We start from the raw sequence: 21,298 nt of genomic DNA on the forward strand, positions 1-21,298 counted from the left end.
AAATATATACGCTCTTCAATAACTTTTAGTACACTGTATTAAATACAATTTTATACAGATTTTCATTATTTATTTCATTAAAAAGAGAGCAGTCTAAGTTATGAAACTTGTGCCCAATTCCAACTGTATTCTTGTACAATAAAAATATGTTCAAATCAATCAAATTAAATAGACAGCCAAACTGGAAAAAAACATTCATTTGATGTTTTACTTCAGATTTACCCGTTGTATCGTTAGAAAATAACGTTGATTATGAGAGTTGAAGTACTTAAAAATCCCTTTCAAATACCTAATTAATGTATTTACACATTTATGAGCTTCTAGAAATTGACGGGTCGTTTAAACCTGATTAATCTTATATCGTTTACTTGTATCACACGTTTTTTGATTGTCAGTGGCAGGTGCTGAAAACTAAAAAAATTTCGCCCGACTACAGTCATAATGGAGTACGAGGTAAAATGGACTTTTTAAACGGAACACCTCATCCCTTTCTCGATAAACACTAATTGGAGTACCAATTTCAGTTTATTTTAACATGAACATGCATATATATGTCAAAAAAACCCTTCACGGGGCCTCACTTACAAAATAAATTTACACTGTAGCATTTCCTGGAATAAAATCAAAGAAAGAAAACGTAAAATATATACTTGCAAAACAATAATTTTAGTTATTTTAAAACCTTTGAACAATTATTACCTGGAAGAAGTAGAAAAGACATATTTCTATTAACAAACCTGTATGTGTTTTGTTTATAGTAAATACGCATCCGTAATAGTATAGAATTTTGAACCCCGCAACATGTTGCAATGTGTATATTAATGGACCATAAATAATTATTAAATTGATTTAATAGAAAAATTTGTAATTTGAGTGGTACAAAAATACCGAACCCCATCGGAATTTTTTTTCAAGTAAGTTATTTAATAAGATGCGCCGCATTGTCTGTTTGATATCTAATGTTATGCACATTTTAAACAAATTAACACAGGAGAAGTCTTATACATAACACTTAAATTGAGTTGTGTTGGGTGGAGGGGATATGTTCCGTTCTAGTACCATGACTACAAACGCTATTGCTTGTGTTTTGGTAAGAAATATTTTTGAGAGAACTATACTTGATCCTTTGTGTAAAACAAGTAAAAGTAAAAGTAAAAATAGATTATCAAAGTATTTGTCCAAAATGTATCGAAAAGCATTAATTAAGACTTTCTATGTGTGTGTGTGGGGGGGGGGGGGTATATCTATAACTCGAAAAGCCCTGTATTGTTGTATTATCGTCTCTGAGTTAATGCATGCAGATGTGATATTGTAAACTCGAAAAGCCCTGTATTGTTGTATTATCGTCTCTGAGTTAATGCATGCAGATGTGATATTGTGAAAACATAAACTCAAGAGCCTCCGTGATTTGGATTGTAAAATCCAAAACAATCCAGATAATTTCCGGATTTTTTTTAAAAAAGGAATTTTCGTTGATTATTAATTAGCGAAGCTTGATGAGAAAAAATAGAAACAACTTGGTAATCTTCAAGTACCAATGATGTTTAAAATATATAAACCAAAAGACAGTACTCTTCCGATTTCTCGGTGTTAAAGCCCAAAAAATTCAAGTCTATTATTTTAATATAGTAGTATAGATTTTGTATGACGAGGGCTTGGTTCTGGAGATGATATCACAAACAGTAATTTTCTAATTTGTATAACATAGATTTTTCCTTATCTTTGTCGTTTTATCTAAGTGATTGTGGGAATAGTACAGTTAAAATCAAAGTTTTATATTATAAATTCTTTACAGTTTACTTCTGTGTAAATAACTCACTTTTTCGAATGAACTGTAGAATAAGACCCCCTTGCTTGTATATTCAAAACTTCATTCTTTGCTGATTAATCTAATCTAAAATCAATATATTCAAAAAATATATAAGCTAATATTGATATACTCTGTCCAAAGATATCCTGGATTCATATTTTGCTTAAATGCTTGATATTTATAAATACCTCAGGGTTCAAACGATGTTCATTCAAAAGTATGAAAAATTTCCAAGATTTCTCAGTCAAAACGCCCCTGTTAGCTCATCAGGTTTCAATACAATGCTAAAAAATGTGATGTCTACGGAGAGTTTGTATTGCAGCAAGCTCGGATGATAACGTTGAAAAATTGCGCGATGCATTCCGAGTGTATTCCGAATGGAGAAAAGATGTAAACATTCCCCATTATAAATCTCCGTAAGGAATCTGTTTTCGTTCCTGTGAACTTTACGAGTGAAAGATGATGATATGTTAATGAAAATATCTTGGAAAATATCCCTTTCAACTATTTCAATTGCACTTCTTTCACCGGTATGTGTATTTTTATTAAAAATCGTCCAAATGTTCTGCATAAATATCTTGGGACAGACTATAATATTAATAATGATGACAGACTATAATATTAATAATGATGTAGAATTAAATCAGGCCCCAAAACTCTAAAATAGTCAATTCACGTTTAAAGGTCATATGAAACGATTTTTACATGTAACACCATGATTTTCTTTCATAAATATAAAGCTTGGTATAAACAAATGTTAAAATACGTGATGTAAGATTTTTTTGCCTTTGCATTACTGAGAAATAACCGTGAAAACTGAGCACCTGAAAAAACTCTTCCCGGCTTATCGTTCTTGATTTTGTGGATTTATGACGTCACGCCGATGTAAACAATGCATCAAAACTCGTGTAATTTTAAAGTAGCTTATCGATTACATTTTAGTAATTTTTGCAAATATGAACGTGTCTTTCTTTTCAAATGAGATAATTTGATTTCGTAGTAGCTTCTCATGATGAAGATCCCGTACTGCAGTGAAAATTTAACGAAAGAAATGCTCCAACATTAACAGCTGATTAATGAATTATCCTTATCCTTTTGAAATAGAAACATCATTTTCTTCTTCGGTACGTATAATGATTGAGCTACATTTAAATGGAATTAAAGCATTTTAATCGATTTGATTAATTTTGTCACATAAAAAAAGTATAAGGCAGGTCAATGAAAATGTTTGAGGCATTTTGTACATAGTTTGTAGTTAAGAGCTGCTGTTAAATGCCGCAAAATTATTTTTGAATTTTATGTTGAAATAATATAAATTTCTGACTTTTTGATATATACATGTAGGAATATCTTTAGAAAATACTTTGTGTACATGTGTATTAACGTTTTATTAAATCAGATCGCGGAAATATGGCATTTAAAGATTTAGAAAAGTATCGGTAAAATAAATCGGTTGTTTGATAAAATAGTTGTGAACGAGTGTGAAGATAATCAACAGATCTTATTAAGAGCAAGCATCAATAATGATAAAAAACGAAAGAAAAAATTGCGGAAGGAAGCGAGATAGAAGGGATCTGTGAGTAAACACCGCACATACACAATCTAATTAAAGCAATATGAGCTGTATTTCTTAGAATTTTATTTTGCTGCAAAAACCTGCTAGTACAACAAGACTGCGTATAACTTAAACTTTTATGATAAATAAGAATTGAAAAAATCATTTTTGTCAAAGGAAATATTTCTCTTCTAATGAATATATAACTAAACAATTTTTGTACAGGACGACAATAATTCAGTTTTGCTCCAAATAAAGCTTCTTAAGAGCCTTTTCCACAAAAATATGGCTAACAGAAATTTAAAAACCATGATATTTTTGTCATTTTAGCACATCAGAACATTTTAGTAAAAAAAAATTCAACATGAAAAATGCAGCTCATATTGCTTTAAAATCAGCCGTTCTGATACGCTACCGCTCTCGAGAGCGGTAGCGTATCAGAACGGCTGATTTTAATCAGATTGCGCAGATACACGTTGAAAAATCAAAACACCGCGCATATCAATATAAGTACACGTTTCAAAAACAAAACATTTGAAGAAATTTCTCTTAGACTAAAAATAGTTAAATGGTAACATATTTGTGAATTTGAAAGCGAAACGAACAATATAATCGTGAAGCGAATGAGGCACCACGAGGCCCATAAGTTTAGAAAAAAATCTTAATGAATCGCATGAACGTGCAAATGGGAAAAAACGATCAGTTATTTTTGAATTTGTCAATTTCATAAAAAAGGTCGAAATAAAACATATATACATGCATATATTAAATTATATTATATTTGCATGTGGATCTATGAAGAAAACCATTCATTCTCCATGCAGTATCGAAACTGAATATGTACACGCTATTAAATATAAACGCACACGATTTCATTTCTTGAGAGAAAAAATACTGACGTGGTTGATTATTGTATAATTATACAAGTTTTTATATAAAATAGTATTTTTTTTTCGTTTAAAATGCTGCAAAATGACATGGATATTTGTATTCACAACATAGCTTTATAAGGCTATTGGGTCTTACTGACGTCTTAAGCAAGGGAGGTAAGCCGCGTAAGTCAATGTTCCTTTTCGCGAATAAGTGATTTTGATCGACTGTGGCTCTCACATTTTGCAAAGAATACTCAAAAAACAATGTCAGTCTTATTAAATAGGCACTTATGAACTCATTCCCGTATATAACTCAATATGGTCAGGATATCTTTTCATATGACCTTTAGAACGATTGCCATTTTGTTACAGTACTGTAACTATAATCAGATAGCTTAATTAATACATAATACATTTTTGCTTCCCTAAGTTTTCCCTAATAAACATAAAATGTGTCATTCTGCATGTAGTTTATACGGAAGTCACAGTGCTTTTGTTTCTATACAAGTCATCTTTTAAAATGTCGAACAGTCATTTCGGAACAGGAAGTGATGTTCGGATAAAGATACGCAGGCCTTCCGTGAGCATAAAGAAGCAATTGTATATGGGAAGTAAACAAGGTGACACAGCGACGACATACCAGCGCGTGGAGAAAGGCGCTTGCAATGGCTACTGGTAAGGAAGACAATGGATGTAAGTATTTATTTGTTTAATTGTTTTCGTTGTATACGTATATTTTAGTTCATGTGATGATCAATTTCTTAGTGTACCTGTTGGATCGATATTGTCGCTGAAATGTATGTCAAGGATGCAGCTAAGAATCGAAGACACGTAAACATGTGTATAATTATTGAACAGAAGATACATTTGTATTTGAAATGCACTCAATATTAGTAACCATACAACGAATGTGCAATAGTCTATCAATAGATTATATTCCAAAAAAATGTTTAAATTTTATATATTTCTTGATTTATCCATTGATTGTATCAAAATAGAGTACTGTCAACGAGGATTAATCCTTACGTTCCTTATCTAAAAAGGATCGATTTGTCTATCAGAAATGACAATCCTTGGAAAGAACGATTTCTTTATCATTGAATTCGTTTATTATATTCGTGGCAGGTTCTCCTGGTCGAGGTCATCCCAAATCGAACCAAACAGGTAAATAAATCATTCAATACTTGGGTCTACTTTGACATGCTATATGTCTCATTAATATGCACATATTCAAACTTCAAGATCAGAATCAATTAAACAATGTAGTACATGTATTACATAGAACAATCTATCTTTATCAACTCAAATATTTAAGAGAAAAATGACCATTATTTTTTTTCTTTTGATAAATTACAGATTGCACGATCTCAACTCAACCAAGTACAACAATTAAAGAGAATGAAATATTATCTACTTTATCAGGTATTTTTTCAATTAACATCAATGCTAAATATAAGAGAGGGAAAAAAAGAAAAAAAAAGAGATAGAAAAAGAAAGAAAAAAGAAAGACAGAAAGAAGAACAAAAAAAGAAAGAAAGAAAGAAAGAAAGAAGAACGAAATAAATAATGCTACTGCTTTGATAAAGAGTATGCATGCTTATTTGACCCAACAAAATGTCATACAAATCTGTATGGATGGTTTGAAATGACACAGCATACAACATGCATATATGTACATGTTATAACGGGCGAAAAACAGTTTGGGGAAAATTGAGGTTTTTCTCTGTCAGCTACAATGGTAAAGCTATCTCAAATTGTAAAACAAATTATATAAGAAAGGGTAACCGTTGTAAATGTAATTTTGCAGTTAACATCCATGTGTTGACATCCATTACGATTTTTGATAGCTATGTAGCCATACAAGTAATAGCTTTCCAAAAAGCTTGCCTGACTAAACAAAATTATTGAATGGAAGCATGCATGTAAAGCGGAAGATAAAACAGTCAAATTTTTAACATCTGTTTGTTATATCAATATGCAAAATCAACTGAAAGCATTTTTTAAAATTTACAATAATAGAAAATAGGAAAGGATATTCAAGCACGTAGCATTATTTTGAAAGTGTGTGTGTGTGGGGGGGGGGGGGGTCAGCTTCATCCAAAACATTTTGACACTTAATAAAAAAAAAGGTGAATTCTCAAAATCATGTTCGAAAAAACCTAATTGTAACTTCATTTCAATTCAATTAAAAATCCTAATTTCTAGTTTCATTTATTACAGGCTCCAATAAAAGTTGAGGGGGGGGGGGGGATTCCATGATATGGGAAATCCATGATATTTTCATGTTTTATATGTAAAGTTAAGAAAAATGTCTGCTGCAAAAAGTTATGTTTACACACGGTGTGCTGTTGAGTATTCTCATGATCCCAATTTGGACCCGTCCACTAATCGGCGCGCAATGAATGAATGAGTGAGACATATTATGGCGCGAAGTCCTGATTTACCATTCACGCAACGGCAGAGATATCGATCCGATGTGGACAGGGTCAAATGAATTTTTTGACATTTTGTTTTGTAACAACTACATATATTATATTTTGGATCGAATGTTTTGGAAGAAATCTATCGAATTAACATACACACTAGTTTTAATGTACATTTAGTAAAAACACGCGAGTTATGTACCCTTTTCAAGATGAGTACAGTTAATGACTGGGTATGAAAGCAAACATATAAACCGCTGGACCTGAAGGTGAAAATGTTACCTGTTTTTGTTATACCCTTCACTTAAGTTACAAAAGAGATTCGAAGCTGACAACTTATGTAACCAGACTCGTGTGTTGCTTTTGTTTACCAGTATATATTTCCTTATGTATTTTTTGTTATGCAAGTCAAATTCATTTTTAAACACAACCAAACTTTTCAACTGTATAATTTTAGAATTTTCATTAACTTTAAATTTCTAAATTTTAAAAGTGATTCGGTTAATGTTCTTTTTGTATAATTGAAAAAGAAATTAACATTTCTTGTCAATTTTGGTTTCACGAGGTATGTTTGCTTACAAAAGTGCATTTTAGTATCAATTTATGAAATTTCAATAAAACATTAGATAACCCTTTTTTTTAAACAATATATTGAGTGTATGTTTAAGCATTTTTATTTCAATTGCTCTACCACTAAAATGTTTTTTTTTCAACAATTTAAGACTTAATCAATACACCTCATGTACCACTATAATGAGTGTGAGTGAAATAACTTGATTTACCCGTTAATTACCCGTCAATATAACTTTAGTCGTTTACTCTTCAGACCAAATATGTTTTTTTATGTGTCTTAAGTTTAACCAATTTTTTTTCCCCAGACTCTTCCGATTCCGTTAATACAACATATCTGAACACCACCTCTTCATTGCAAAGTAAGTTTTTTTTTCTAGATTAAAATCACTAAGACAATAGCAAGTTAATATAGACCTTTTTTGATATAAGATAATTTACACTCTCTTCTCATTATATCGCGGGTTCAGTTGTATCGCGGTATGTTCCAAAAAATAGGATTCCCGTTTTTTTTCGCGATTTTACACAAACAGTTCATACACCAACTTCAGAATGTCTCAAATATATCGGAAAATAAAAATTTCCTCACAAGTATAAGTTTTTCTGGAGGGAAAGCGAGTTCAAAAGTCAGAGTGTATTTGATGAAAAAAAAAACTAAATAAAAAGGATTATAAAATGCTTTTTATTCCCTAACCAGTTAAAATGACTTTAAGTTAGCTTATATTAACATTTATATTTTATTTTTTTTAAAATAAAATTGTCCGTTATAACTGAACCAGACTTCCATATTTTCAATGCCGCGATACAATGGAACTCTCTAATTTTGAAGGTGAATAAGACTAAGTCTTGTGATTAAAAAATAGAACACAAAATAAACGAAGTAGGTTTAAGAATTGATGTTCCTCAGAAAAGCTAGTCTAATACAAGCTTTTTAAAACAGCACTTAATGACATGTGAAAATGACAACTTCGTATATATCATTTTTTAGGGAAAAAAATAAGTACCGCGATATTACGAGACACTTGGATATATCCTGTCATTCTCCAAAAGCAGTTTGTCACTTTAACACACTTTCTAAGAAATAGAATACGAAGAAACACCACCTTAATACTCTCAACTTGATCGTGTCTAGTTTATAGTTACTGTTGCATGTAATTGCATTTTTAGACAGGGGAGAGGACAGTTACCAGAGTGAATTACAAAAAAAAATCAACCTTTTTTTTTTGTTTTAGTTTGTCAACTTCCAAGTTTTGTTAAATAGTTATTTTTTTTTTCACTTTTGATTGGTAATAATACTTATGATTTATTTTAAAGCCTTTTATAAGAAGAAAATTCAATGTTTTCAAGAGACGTAAATAAAAATCGTCATATATTGCATTATATTTTGCAGGTTCGACGGAGGACCCATCGGATTTCAACAGTTCCTCTATGTTAATTGTACTTCCGATAGTCATAGCTGTTTCTCTTTTCCTTCTTATCGTCTTTGTGTGCTTTATAATCTGCCGGAAAAAGAACAAGAGCCTCCAGAAAGAAACGTATAACCAATACTCACATGTGGACCAAACAGACGTAAGAGGAAAGTGAGAGAGAGAGAGAGAGAGAGAGAGAGAGAGAGAGAGAGAGAGAGAGAGAGAGAGAGAGAGAGAGAGAGAAAGAGAGAGAGATCTTTAATAAATTATCAAACACAGAAAAAAGTATTGAAAATGTTTTGGTTTTTTTGGTATGCTCTCATTATATATACACACATATATTTTTATACTTCAAGTTTGTGGATCCACCTGCAGATCCTGTACGTATACCACAGGCAGAAATTGAATATGAATTTGTAGAGATTCCTGTGTATGAACTCGAAATCTCCGTCCCAAAGTCTTCGAAAGAGTCGGGGTTTTCTGAAACAGAAACTTGCAGTAGTTACTTAATGGAGAAACAAATTTTTCCTTCCCCAAACACACTTATAAATGGCCCACAGTTCTCTGGTCCGAAAGATGTAAGTCCAAATCCCTCTCTAAATCATCATGAAAATCCACAATCACCAACCCAGTCGCCAAATATGTCGGTCTCTCCCGCGAATGTTGGAGCAGACGAGAATTACTTTACTTTGACGCCAGCGACCCCTGGCGGTTTCGTCATCAATGAGCCCGGATTGGATAGCGGTGAAGGACGTTCGGACTATTTTACTTTAGAGAAAATTGACACCTAACTTCATAAACGCCTTAGTAATTATATCTTACATTTTGTTTTAGTTAACAACTACAAAATGTTTTAAATGTAGACTTAAGGTCAAGATCTAGTAAATGATTGCAGGGACCTTGTCAGACTGTCTTTTTGGTGCTAGAACCATCATGACGTCATAATGTGATTTGATGAATCTTTTCCCGTGTTTTACAGCTTTAAAGGAATTCGTAGAAAATAAAACAATATTTTGACATTCTATATTTAATCACGGGAAAAGTAATCCCAGTACCTATATTCAATTTGAAATCATTTTAAAGAGGAGATCAAGAGCTTGTTTAATGCCGTTTTTGGAGAGAGTGTAAGCATTCTAGATATATTTCATTTGTCAAAAACGGACAAAACTCCGAGATTTATTACTTTATTCCTTCATATTTCATAGAAAATGGTTGTTTAAAAGATGATTTTTCATTGCGTTTACCAAAAATTTAAGCCCCGGTACACCCTATGAAACAAAGATATTGATATAAAGCATATCTTGAATTTCATTAACCTGTAGGCACCTTTCATTTACTAGATCTTGACCTTAATGGTTTTTAAAAGACTTCTTTTATTAGTTTTTAAAAATGTATTTTGTATGCTTTTTTGTTCCATTTTACCTGATTGTATTCTCATGTTTTGATTTGAAAAATTAAAGTGATTACACATAAAACGGAAACTATTGGTTATGTCAGCTATACATCATCATTCATCATAGTTGTGTTGATTTATCTAATAGTTTACCACACTGCCAAACTAGAGCCCCACTCTGACCTTCGTGAAAATGTTACATTCCAAAATCATTATCTAATCGATTTCATCTACAGTTAATCACCATCAAAAGTAACCGGACATTTGCAATCGTTAAAAAACGGTTCATTCACAGCAGTAACTCCTACAAAAAAGTTGAATGTTAGACAACATTTGATATGCACGATTTTTAGCCAATTTTTTGTTGTTTCACCCTCTTGATGGAAGCCACAGTGAAATGTTACAATCGATGAAAATGCACTGTTGAACAAAGGCTGCTCTATTAATTTAAACTGTTATGGGCCGTCTAAAATTGTTAATTTTACTGATGAACTTCAAAAACTGTAATGTTTGCAAAGCTTGTACTTTTAACGCTGCAAGGAAATGATTTCAAGTTACGGCAAAATTGTCAATTGTTTGTATTTGCGTAAAACGAGCTGAAGTGTCTCTCAAACGTAACGAAGTAATTACATGAATGAAAAATTTAAATCCAATAAAAAATTCTTTATATCTTATGGAAACATTGTTTCCTCTACCAAGTGTTTCCCATAAGAATTCATTATTACAAAAGTAAAAATGTTACATAACAGATAAAATGTATTGAAAAAAAAAGTACAATGTGCGAATACCGGTATATTCTTTTAAAGGGGCACGGTCACGATTGTTGTCAAAACTTATTTTTTCGATTTCACTATAGCATTTTTAATAGGCAGCTAAAATTTGAGTGTCATTTGTTCAGTTATATGCGAGTTATAGATATTACCATTCTTCGCTATGTAAACAACGCTTTTGTTTACATTTTGAATGTTGGAGTGAAAATTCCAGTTTTAGACCTAAAATGAATGGTTAAATATTAGGAACTGTTTATTTATGCTTAAAGTGAATAAAAAGATAGACAATCAGCTTGAAAAAGATTATTTACTGGTATATTGAATCAAAAACAGGGCACGAGCCTTGTTTACATGACAAAGAATTGTGAGCCCTGTATCTTGCTTATAACTCAACGACTGACTCTCAAATATTATTTGATCATTAAAAATACATTCCAACAGCATTGTAAATAATAAAAATAGAATTTGACCAAAATCGTGACCATGCCCCTTTAAAGCAATCGCAATATTATATGACATATTTGAGTTTTTCGAGACACGCGTCGAAACTGGGTACAAAAATATCACGTCGTCATTGGCAAATTTTACGACAGTTTTGAAACTCAATTCGTCAATTTATCGTTTTAACGGTTTGATAGAATGTGACTTGCTTTTTGACGATTCCCATTTGTGAAATATATGTCATTAAGAGGACACTTTGGACTTTTTTTCAAGACTACTATATATGTACAAAGGCATGAGGTTTACGAAATATACTTGATATCAACTCATATTTATAACCCACAAACTTTTTAAAAACTTTTTTAATATCCACACAGAAAAAGCACTCACAGTCTCCTGTTTTTAAAGGGTTTATAAAAGGCAAATGCATGAGACATAGGAATGCCGGATTAAAATAACGGATTTTAAGACACAACTATCAAAGAGAGGTTACTCTGATATCGGCGAAATGATAATTCAATCACGCATCCAGTAACGTAAAAATCATAATAGGTAGACTCCTGATGAGGTGAGCCCTTAAGGTTAAAACCATGACTCTATTAAAAGCGGTCGAAACACTCTATGCATCCATAACAACAATATCATTGTATAACGTGTACTCATAATAACAATATCAGTGTATAACGTGTACTCATAACAACAATATCGGTGTACAACGTGTACTCATAATTTACAATATCAGTGTGTAACGTGTACTCATAATTAACAATATCAGTGTGTAACGTGTACTCATAATAACAATATCAGTGTATAACGTGTACTCATAATATGGTCTAGAGTGTCGGGTCTAAATAAAATTACAACAAGTTTGTTTGATTGATGTCGTTTTTTTCAAAATAAAGTAATGCATTTCATTACAATTACATGAATAAAGTAATTCATTTCCATTACCATTACATATCTTTTGTGAAAAGTCAATACTACGTTTTAAAAAGTAAAGCTAAATACAGGTAAAGTGTATTGCAAATGTTTGAGATATGAAACACACGTTAACATACATGTACCTACAGGTTTTTGCTCACTATCTATATTATATGTATATCATTAACTCAGACAAGAGAAGGTCATTTTGGAGTTGAACCATTCTCAAAACAATTTATGTTTTTATACTTTAATTATCATAAAGGCATTTTATGTTTTTAACACATTCTTTACAGCAAAAAAATAATTAATTGAATGCACACCTAATTTTAAATGATTTAAACTCTTCATCTGTAACTTCACTCTTAAAATGTCATTAAATTGTGTTGATAGAATGGAAAGTAATATTGAAAATTCAAAAAATGGGATTTTTAAAACAAGTTTACATTTAAACAATTTTGTCTCTATAAATATATCTTTCTTCTTCAAATTATCAATATATACAACATATCTGAACACCAACTCTTCCTTTTCGAGTAAGTTTTTTTTTCTAGATTATTAAGATAAGTGAGACAATAGCGAGTTAATAAAGACTTTTTTTCTAATTTTAGATAATTTACATCCTGTCATTCTCCAAAAGCTATTTGTCAATTTAACACGTTTTCTTAGAAATATAATAAGAAGATACACCACCCCAACACTCGCAACTTGATTGTGTCTAGTTTCTATAGTACTTATTTTAAGATTTGCTTGTAATTGCATGCTTAGACAGGGAATAAGGCGTTACCAAAATAAATTAAAAAAATAATTCCTTAACTTGTTCATTTTAGTTTGTGTACATGACAGTTTTTTAAAATATTTATTTTCTTTTTATTTTTGTTTAGTAAAAGTTATCATCATGATTTATTTTCAAGCAATTTGTACGCAAATTAGATGATTTCAAGAAATATACACACCTAAATGAACGTCGTTATATGTTGCATTATAAGTTCGACGAAGGATCCATCGGATTACCACAGTACCTGTATATTAATTGTACTTCCGATAGTCATAGCTGCTTCACTTTTCCTTTTTATCGTCTGTGTGTGCTTTATAATTTGTCGAAAAAAAATAGCCTGCAGAGAAAGGCTATAATCAATATCCCCATGTAGACAAAACTGATGTAAGGAGAGAGAGAGAGAGAGAGAGAGAGAGAGAGAGAGAGAGAGAGAGAGAGAGAGAGAGAGAGAGAGAGAGAGAGAGAGAGAGAGAGAGAGAGAGATGGCTATTATACAAATATGGACTCAAGGTAGCTCAATATGCATTAATTTTATAATGACCCAGGATGACAGTATTGACCTCAGATACATGGAGGATATCGACCGAGGACGCTAGCCCGAGGTCGATATCCTCCATGTTTCTGAGGTCAATATCTGTCATCCTTGGTCATTTTTAATGCATACTGGCCGTGCATTGAGTTCATATTGATTTTATGATATAATTTCCCAAATTTATTAGTACAATATTTATCTTCCTAATGTTTACAGAGATTGTGATATGCTGTTGTTGTAAAGCACAAATAATTTAATGAAAATGTTTGAGAATTTATTGAATATTACTTCCAAAACTAACAACCAGAGTTAGTTTCTTTTCATTTAGCAACAGTCCTCACAATGTACAACAGAAATCATAACAATCAACAATAACAATTATTGTAAATCTATCGCAACATGAATAACAAATTTTAAAAAAATAGGTATCACATATATGTATTACTGAGTATCTTATCTAGGCAATGAAAAGTGTCAATATTTACAACATAAAACAACTTATAACAATGTGTAACAATAACAGTAATAAATTTAATAACAGTAACAACACTAAAATAAATATTTCTGAATTATTTCTTTGACTGATTTCACCAATATACTTGGTCTACTGATTACTCTTAAAACTCATATTGTAGGTGATTGTTACATATGAACAATTGTACATGGTTGGTACAACAGGTAAATTTGGCATGAGAGTGTTTGCATAAAGATTGTCTTAACCATCATTCAAGGTTGCTTCATCATTACAAGTCGTCAAAGTTGCTTCGTCTAGAATGTGGACAGTGGTTGCACAGAGAAAATGATTGGTATAAGGCATCAATAAGGAGGCTGCCTCACTGATGAAACTCATCATGTTACCCATCTTGTTATGCCCCAACACTACATTATCGCAGTGTATGTTATCATTTAGTACCGCACTAGGCTGCTGAAATAAAAAAGGGCACTTTGGGTTCAACCTTCAGATTAGTTTCACAAAGCTCCCCAAGGGACAGCGGTCACTATCTAAAAGAATTAATTATTACCAGATTTTTTATTTTCAATTTTTTCAATTTTAATAAAGCCACATACATACATCCCTCTCCATCAGTACTAAAAGAAAGGTCTCTTCTTCGGAGAGTTCTTATATTTTCACGGCCCCTTCAGCCAAAGTGCATCATGATGTCCACAAAGACCTATCATATATAAAAAAGTATTTATTTAATAAATGCATGTAATAGTAATATGACCATTTGCTGTTATCAGTTTTAAAACTTACCTTGTGTTGCAACACCTGGGCTGAGTCAGAGCTTGAAAGGTAGTCGTACATTTTTATCAAGCCAGCATCAGATATTGGAGGGTGATGGTCTGTTAGCCTCTCCCTGTATCTTCAACTCCAATGTCATCCCAATATTTGTTGTTAACAAATGAATAATTTATTTAATCATCTCAATATATCTCATAAACAAATATTAAAACGAATATGCTCAATGAATAGATAATTCGTGAAATTAATATAAGCTGATAGTATCAATTTTATGAAATCGGAAGTCCTACCTTTGAAAAATTTGTTTGACTCTCGGAATAACGGACCCTTGATAATGTCAACGTCTGGTCGAATAGATTGCAAAAATGTATAAAAAGACCAATCAAATTACCGAAATTCACAAAAGTATATAATTTAATAACATAATTAAAAACAAGAAAAAATATATATTGAATATGTTTTATTTTTCACATAATTCATCATATAAATTACATACATTTTTTTTTCTTAAATTTTATGGATCCACCTGAAGACCCTATGCGGATACCACAGGGAAATATATTTTTTTAACATGAATGTGTACAGATCCCTGAGTTTGAACTAGAAATTTCCGTCCCAAAGTCTTCGGAAGAGTCGGGGGTTTCTGAAACGGAAACCATCAAGAGACATTTTATTGAGAAAAAAAAACTTATCATTCCCTAAACACACTTATAAATGGCCCACAGTTCTGTGGACCGAACAATGTGAACCCAGACCCGTCTCAAGTCATTATGAAAATTTACGATCACCAGGTAAGTCATTAAAAATGTGTCTCTCCCGCCGATGTTGGAACAGACGAGAATTACTTTACTTAGACGCCAGCGACCCCTGGCGGTTTCGTCATTGATGAGACTGGATTTGATAGTGGTGAAGGACTATCGGACCATTTTATTTAAAAGAAAAATTGAAAATAAATTTCTTAAACTTATTGAAATTTGTTTTAGTACTTTTTTGATATTTTGTACATTTTGTAGATTAACTTGAACGATATCAATTGATTAAGTTCAAGATCTTTATTTTTTGTTTCATTTTTTACTTCTAGATTGTAATTATTATATCTATTTTTAATTTTAGCATTGTATTTGATGTCAAAAAACGTTATGGACTCCTACACACATAAATGAGTAGCATTTTCCTTATCATGCTTGAAATAATCAGTGCAATACTTCTTTATTCAAAGCCTTATTATTCACTCACCATTTGCCGCTAGACAACAAATATAACCAGTACATATGTCACCTGGTACAGATAAATATTCAATGTGAAATATGCTTGTATAATATTAAAACTTAATCTAACATACATATAAATACTAGAGCAAAGCTCGTTGCAAAGCAACGAGTGGGTCTTCCGTTAATGTCGGAAGTAAAGCTGGAAGTTCCTGTAAGAAGCAAAGCTCTTAAACCAATAACAAGAGTACCTTAAATAAAAAGATGAAAAAATCGAATTATTCCTGGTACGACTTAACAAAATCCGAATGAATTTACGTACGACTTAACAAAAACCTTTCCGATTTCAAGAACGACTTAACAAAAAAAAATCCGAATGTGTTACAGTACGACTTAACAATTAATTTTTAGGTACAAGCTAATTTAACCAAGAACTTGATACTAATTTCTTAACCAAAAACGCGGAATCAAAATTTCCGGAAAAATCATTTTTTGAACTCGTATATCTCTGTAATGCATCGTCTGATTTTAAAACGGCTTTCAGTGTTAGATTCAGCTAAATAAGCTCTATAAAACACATATTCATTTTTGATTTGATCAGAAAATTCATTTTTTCGAAAAATTTGTTTCACTTCCGGTTTCGACCGGAAGTAACCGATTTTCATTTCGAGCCTTATTACAGAAGTAAATCGACCAAATCATAAGCATTGAAAATTTCAAGCCTCTATCTTAAAGCGTTTTTGAGAAACGCCGCGGACAAAATGACTTTTTTAAAATTTTAAAAATGACGTAACGTTAAAACGGAAGTGACATTTTCAAAGAAACTTCATAAACTTTGAGGTATTATAATTGCACATAATCTCTGAAAGTTTCATTAAAATCGGTTGTAAACTTTTTGAGTTATAAAGATGAAAAGGAGTCAGAAAAAAAAATAAAAAGAATAATAATAACTAGAGCAAAGCTCGTTGCAAAGCAACGAGTGGGTCTTCCGTTAATGTCGGAAGTAAAGCTGGAAGTTCCTGGAAGATGCACATCTCTTAAACCAATAACAAGAGTAACTAAAATAAAAAGATGAAAAAAATCGAATTATTCCTGGTACGACTTAACAAAATCCGAATGATTTTAAGTACGACTTAACAAAAACCTTTCTGATTTCAAGAACGACTTAACAAAAAAAATCCGAATGTGTCCAAGTACGACTTAACAATTATTTTTGGTACGAGTTAATATTACTTTGAACATTACGCTATTTTTTAAACCAAGGACGCGGAATAAAAATTTCCGAAAAAATCAATTTTTGAACCCCGATATCTCTGTAATGCATCGTCCGATTTTAAAACGGCTTTCAGTGTTAGATTCAGCTTAATAAGCTCTACAAAACACATATACATTTTTGATTAAATCAGAAAATTCATTTTTTCGAAAAATTTGTTTTACTTCCGGTTTCGACCGGAAGTGATAGATTTTCATTTCCAGCCTTATTACAGAGGTAAATCGATCAAATTATAACCATTCAAAATTTCAAGCCTCTATCTTAAAGCGTTTTTGAGAAAAGTCCGGGACAAAATGACTTTTTGAAATTTTTAAAAATGACGTCACGTCAAAACGGAGGTGACGTTCTCTTTAAAACTTTTACATTTTTGAGGGACGCCAACTTGCAAAAATCTCTGAAAATTTCATCAAAATCGGTTTAAAACCTTTTGAGTTATGAGGCAAAAAAGGAGTCAGAAGAAAAGAAAAAGAATAATAATAATAATAAAAAGAAACAATAGAATAACAAGAGGGTCTTCCGTTGGAAACGGAAGACCCTAATAATAGAAAGAAACCGAAGAATAACAAGAGGGTCTTCCGTTGAAAACGGAAGACCCTAATTATAATATATAACATCACAAGACTGCATTAATAAGCTGAAATACATTTTTTCTGCTAAAGTACATCTCAGTGTTTCCTCTTTATTTCAAGAAAACAGCGTATTTGATATTTTATCAAACTTTAAATTACTTTAATGAAACCTAGTAGGGAAAGGATAATATATATCTGATCCATCGTGATATAACACGAGTTAAAACTGACGGCATCAAGCTATTATCCTGCTTAAAATGTTTTGGAATCGTTTTAATTAGTTGGGGTACATTTTTTGTGGATTGCTAAAATTTTACAGGTTCGTGGGGACGTAATTTCCTTTATTGTACCTAAAAAGGAAATATGACTTTATAATCCTTATTTATTAAAGCATGGAGGATGCACATTCGTGGATGAGAGGTATCCACGAATTTGACGAAAATTTAGCAACCACAAAATTTAATGATTCTACAGATTTCAATAAAAAGGAGATAGAAGTATCATTGTTTACATCACAATTTAAAGATGTCCATTTCAGTCAATTGAATATAAAATAAAATTTCTGGAAAAGGTGGCGAAATGGCAGAGCTTTGTCGATAAACAACCTTTTAGTTTATTTACTATGTGTAAGTTGTTTGCAATACTAATGAATTACTTTATTATTTACGCTCCAAAGTATAAGTTCAACGTTAAAAAACGTTTCGAGTTTATCACTGGACTACATGTAGTACTGTGTTCTTCATTTTGTATCTCCATGACATTATCGGCCGTCTTCAATTAATTACTGATAAAAAAAAGGGAAATATTTTAATAATTTTAAAAGATCTCATTAAATATCGTTGATATTTATCTCAATGAAATCAAATGTACCTTACTACGCAATAACCTTTAAGTTATTTCCTTGTGAATGTACAATATGCTGCGCGCTTATCTCAGTCAGCTAAGCATTGCCATTTGACCTACCCTAGATAACTTTTGTATATATTAAAATGATTGCAACAAATACGTTACAAGCCTTCTGAAAAACTAGAAACATAATACGCATCATCTATGGTAAGGAGTAATTTACAATTAACGACTTTCTGTTTACTTAAGAGATGCCAAAACTAGATACACCTCATTTCACCAGTATGTATCATTGTTTAAAAACGATATAGAAAACTGACTATACATATTATCAATTCTTTGTCTAAATAAATATGTCTAATTGGTTTGATAGACACAGGAACAGTTATTTTATTTTATCTATATTAGATATAATTATTAAAAAATAATTTTAAAAAGCAGAATTCCAGTCTAATTAAAGGGTTCCATGAACAAGATTTTTAAAGAGTTTTTTGTAGCAATAAAATAAAACTAAATTACGTAAGCATTCAAATACAAACTAATCTTACTAGAGAATATTAAGTATAAAAGACCATCGTTTAACTCTTAATGGTAGTCTGAATAGCAATTCTAAACCTAGACATAATCAAAACAAACACTAGCATTTTGATAAGCTATAAACATGATTATTATTTTTTAAAAATTAAAACGTCTTTTTTGATGATTTATTATTATATATGCTCCGAAAGACAGATTATTAATATGCCACTAATTACTGTTAAGTATTTTTTAAACACGATATATTAACTTATGCGAGAATTCCTTGCGGGTTTCAACATTTTGATTCAATATTTTGAAAATTATTAACTACTTATTAACTATTTGATAACAAACTATAGAATTGCTCATAATATGTAGAGGTACATGCATGTGTATCTTTTTTAATCATTAAAAAGAACTGATTTTGATCGGTATTTTAAATTTTTAGTCCACGGTACAATGAAGATTGGCCAAGGATTACGCACAGTGTTTGTTTTATGTTTCTTTGCCAAGCTTGTAAATGCACAAGATCCAGCTCTTCTTGCCGGAGAGGTGGTTGCTGAAAATATTAACAACGGGGCGTTTACCGCTGTTGTCAAAGATGTCGTTAAAACAGTGGCGCCATTTTTAAATGCCTTCACCTCGGCAATAAAACTTATATTTGGAATACAAGCTTCTTCTACAGAGTCTACAGAACTTAAATATCTGCGAAACCTGTCAGAGAGCATCAACCGAAGATTTGATCAAGTAAACGTGCAATTTAATGACGTAAAGAATTTGATTGATTGGTCAGCAATTCAAGTTTCTTATGGAATGTTAGAGAGCAATATATATGTAGTTTCTGATCAATTCAGCCGAATATTTCAAGTTCCAGAATCAGGAATTAATCACCAGAAGACACTGTTTGTCATCAGCTATAAAAACAGTTACATCGATAGCGGTTCCAGGCTGTTTACAGCATTTATGCAAGATCATGGCGTTATAAGCCAGGGACTTCTCCGTCCTGCCATGAAGTACACGAGAAACGATAGAGACAAAATGAGAACATTTATGTTGGGAATTTTAAAATTGCTCATAAGGGCTGCTAAAGTAGAGTTAGCATATTTTGGAGTAAAGGGTTATGATTCTCTTATTCCATTCTACATTCACCAATGGCAAGTTCGCATTGAGCAAGTCCAAGAGAAAATGAAGGCGATAGATTTGGAATTAAAGAACGTTTTTCTACCCCAATCCCTTAAGGATATCAACCGGTTTGCAATGGATTCAAAAAATTTAAGGCTTAGTAATCAAAACTACAGTTTTAATCTCTATCAGGAACTTTCTTCAAAATATTTCTGGAGGGATTGGTTAGTTGTAGCATCCACTCATACGGAAGGGCAAAATGACGCACACTCACGGGTCTGCAATGGCGTCATCAGATCTGTGTATCGAACAAAAGATATCGTAGTTGACAGCATCGAGCATAGTGAACCATCTTTTCATATAAGAAAGGTTAAAAGTCTGGAAGCATCATTAACCCAAACGTGCCAAAATACAGCCACTTATATTGATAACAATTTGGTTTTTTTTTTTCGTAAATTACTTAAAGGATATTGACAGATTTTAATAAATTCAAAACATCTCAATACTGAATAACCACGATTTTAGTAGGAACCTTTATGTAGAACTTTCTACAAAATATTATTGTGGAGATCAGTTAGTTGTGGTTTCGAGTCTCACTAAAGGACATCATGACGCTCACTCACGAGTATGTGATGCTTCAACAATTCAAATCAGTGTCCAGAATTAAAAGAAAATCACGTCATTAATAGAATAGAACATGACAAGCTTCATTTTGATATCAGAGAAGTCACACGTATAAGTGCACTTAAACCAAGGTTGTCAACACAATGCCTACTTAAATCGTTCTGTGTAAAACGGGTACCTAAGCTCAAGCGGCTCTGGGAAGGCCACGTATATCCTTCAGATTCCGGTGTTATTTTTAATAGGATGAGTTCCGTAACAGCGTCTTGTCCGATCTATTTTTTCTGTGGGAATCATCGCTACGGAAAAGAATCCTGTATATTACGCAGGTACAATGAATGGTACGAAAGCAAATTGTCTGTGTCCCTAACTGGAGAACATAAATACAATGTACATTTCTTTAGATGAGTCCAATAAAATAAA

General features: G+C 31.7%; 2 protein-coding genes, 1 long non-coding RNA gene and 1 pseudogene across 7 annotated transcripts; 3 read left to right on the forward strand and 1 right to left on the reverse strand.

The window, feature by feature from the left end:
- The first annotated feature begins 4,510 nt into the window (after nt 1-4,510).
- Nucleotides 4,511-10,259, forward strand: LOC128157663 (uncharacterized). 4 transcript variants are annotated; one of them, XM_052820236.1, is made up of 6 exons: nt 4,517-4,930; nt 5,363-5,401; nt 5,594-5,659; nt 7,539-7,592; nt 8,621-8,799; nt 8,996-10,258. In XM_052820236.1, the coding sequence occupies exons 1-6, from the start codon at nt 4,903-4,905 to the stop codon at nt 9,428-9,430; spliced, it is 801 nt and encodes a 266-aa protein (XP_052676196.1). In that variant the 5' UTR covers nt 4,517-4,902; the 3' UTR covers nt 9,431-10,258. The 4 variants fall into 4 exon arrangements, with proteins under 4 accessions (XP_052676199.1, XP_052676198.1, XP_052676196.1 ...); XM_052820237.1 differs by having other exon boundaries at nt 4,517-4,912; XM_052820239.1 differs by lacking the exon at nt 7,539-7,592 and having other exon boundaries at nt 4,511-4,912; nt 8,996-10,259.
- Nucleotides 10,260-13,124: 2,865 nt separating this feature from the next.
- On the forward strand, nt 13,125-16,000 carry LOC128160839 (uncharacterized; annotated as a pseudogene).
- LOC128161598 (uncharacterized) lies at nt 13,921-14,944 on the reverse strand. Its single transcript, XR_008240394.1, has 3 exons — nt 14,730-14,944; nt 14,543-14,646; nt 13,921-14,399 (listed from the first exon to the last, which is right to left on the reverse strand). It is a non-coding gene; the product is annotated as an uncharacterized LOC128161598 (long non-coding RNA).
- A 2,761-nt stretch (nt 16,001-18,761) lies between the features above and the next one.
- On the forward strand, nt 18,762-21,275 carry LOC128161596 (SE-cephalotoxin-like). 2 transcript variants are annotated; one of them, XM_052824909.1, is made up of 2 exons: nt 18,762-18,820; nt 19,581-21,274. In XM_052824909.1, the coding sequence occupies exon 2, from the start codon at nt 19,592-19,594 to the stop codon at nt 20,726-20,728; it is 1,137 nt and encodes a 378-aa protein (XP_052680869.1). In that variant the 5' UTR covers nt 18,762-18,820; nt 19,581-19,591; the 3' UTR covers nt 20,729-21,274. The 2 variants fall into 2 exon arrangements, with proteins under 2 accessions (XP_052680869.1, XP_052680868.1); XM_052824908.1 differs by having other exon boundaries at nt 18,811-18,895; nt 19,581-21,275.
- Nucleotides 21,276-21,298: the final 23 nt, after the last annotated feature.

This window comes from Crassostrea angulata, chromosome 8 (assembly GCF_025612915.1).
Source record: "Crassostrea angulata isolate pt1a10 chromosome 8, ASM2561291v2, whole genome shotgun sequence".
NCBI lineage: Eukaryota > Metazoa > Mollusca > Bivalvia > Ostreida > Ostreidae > Magallana > Magallana angulata.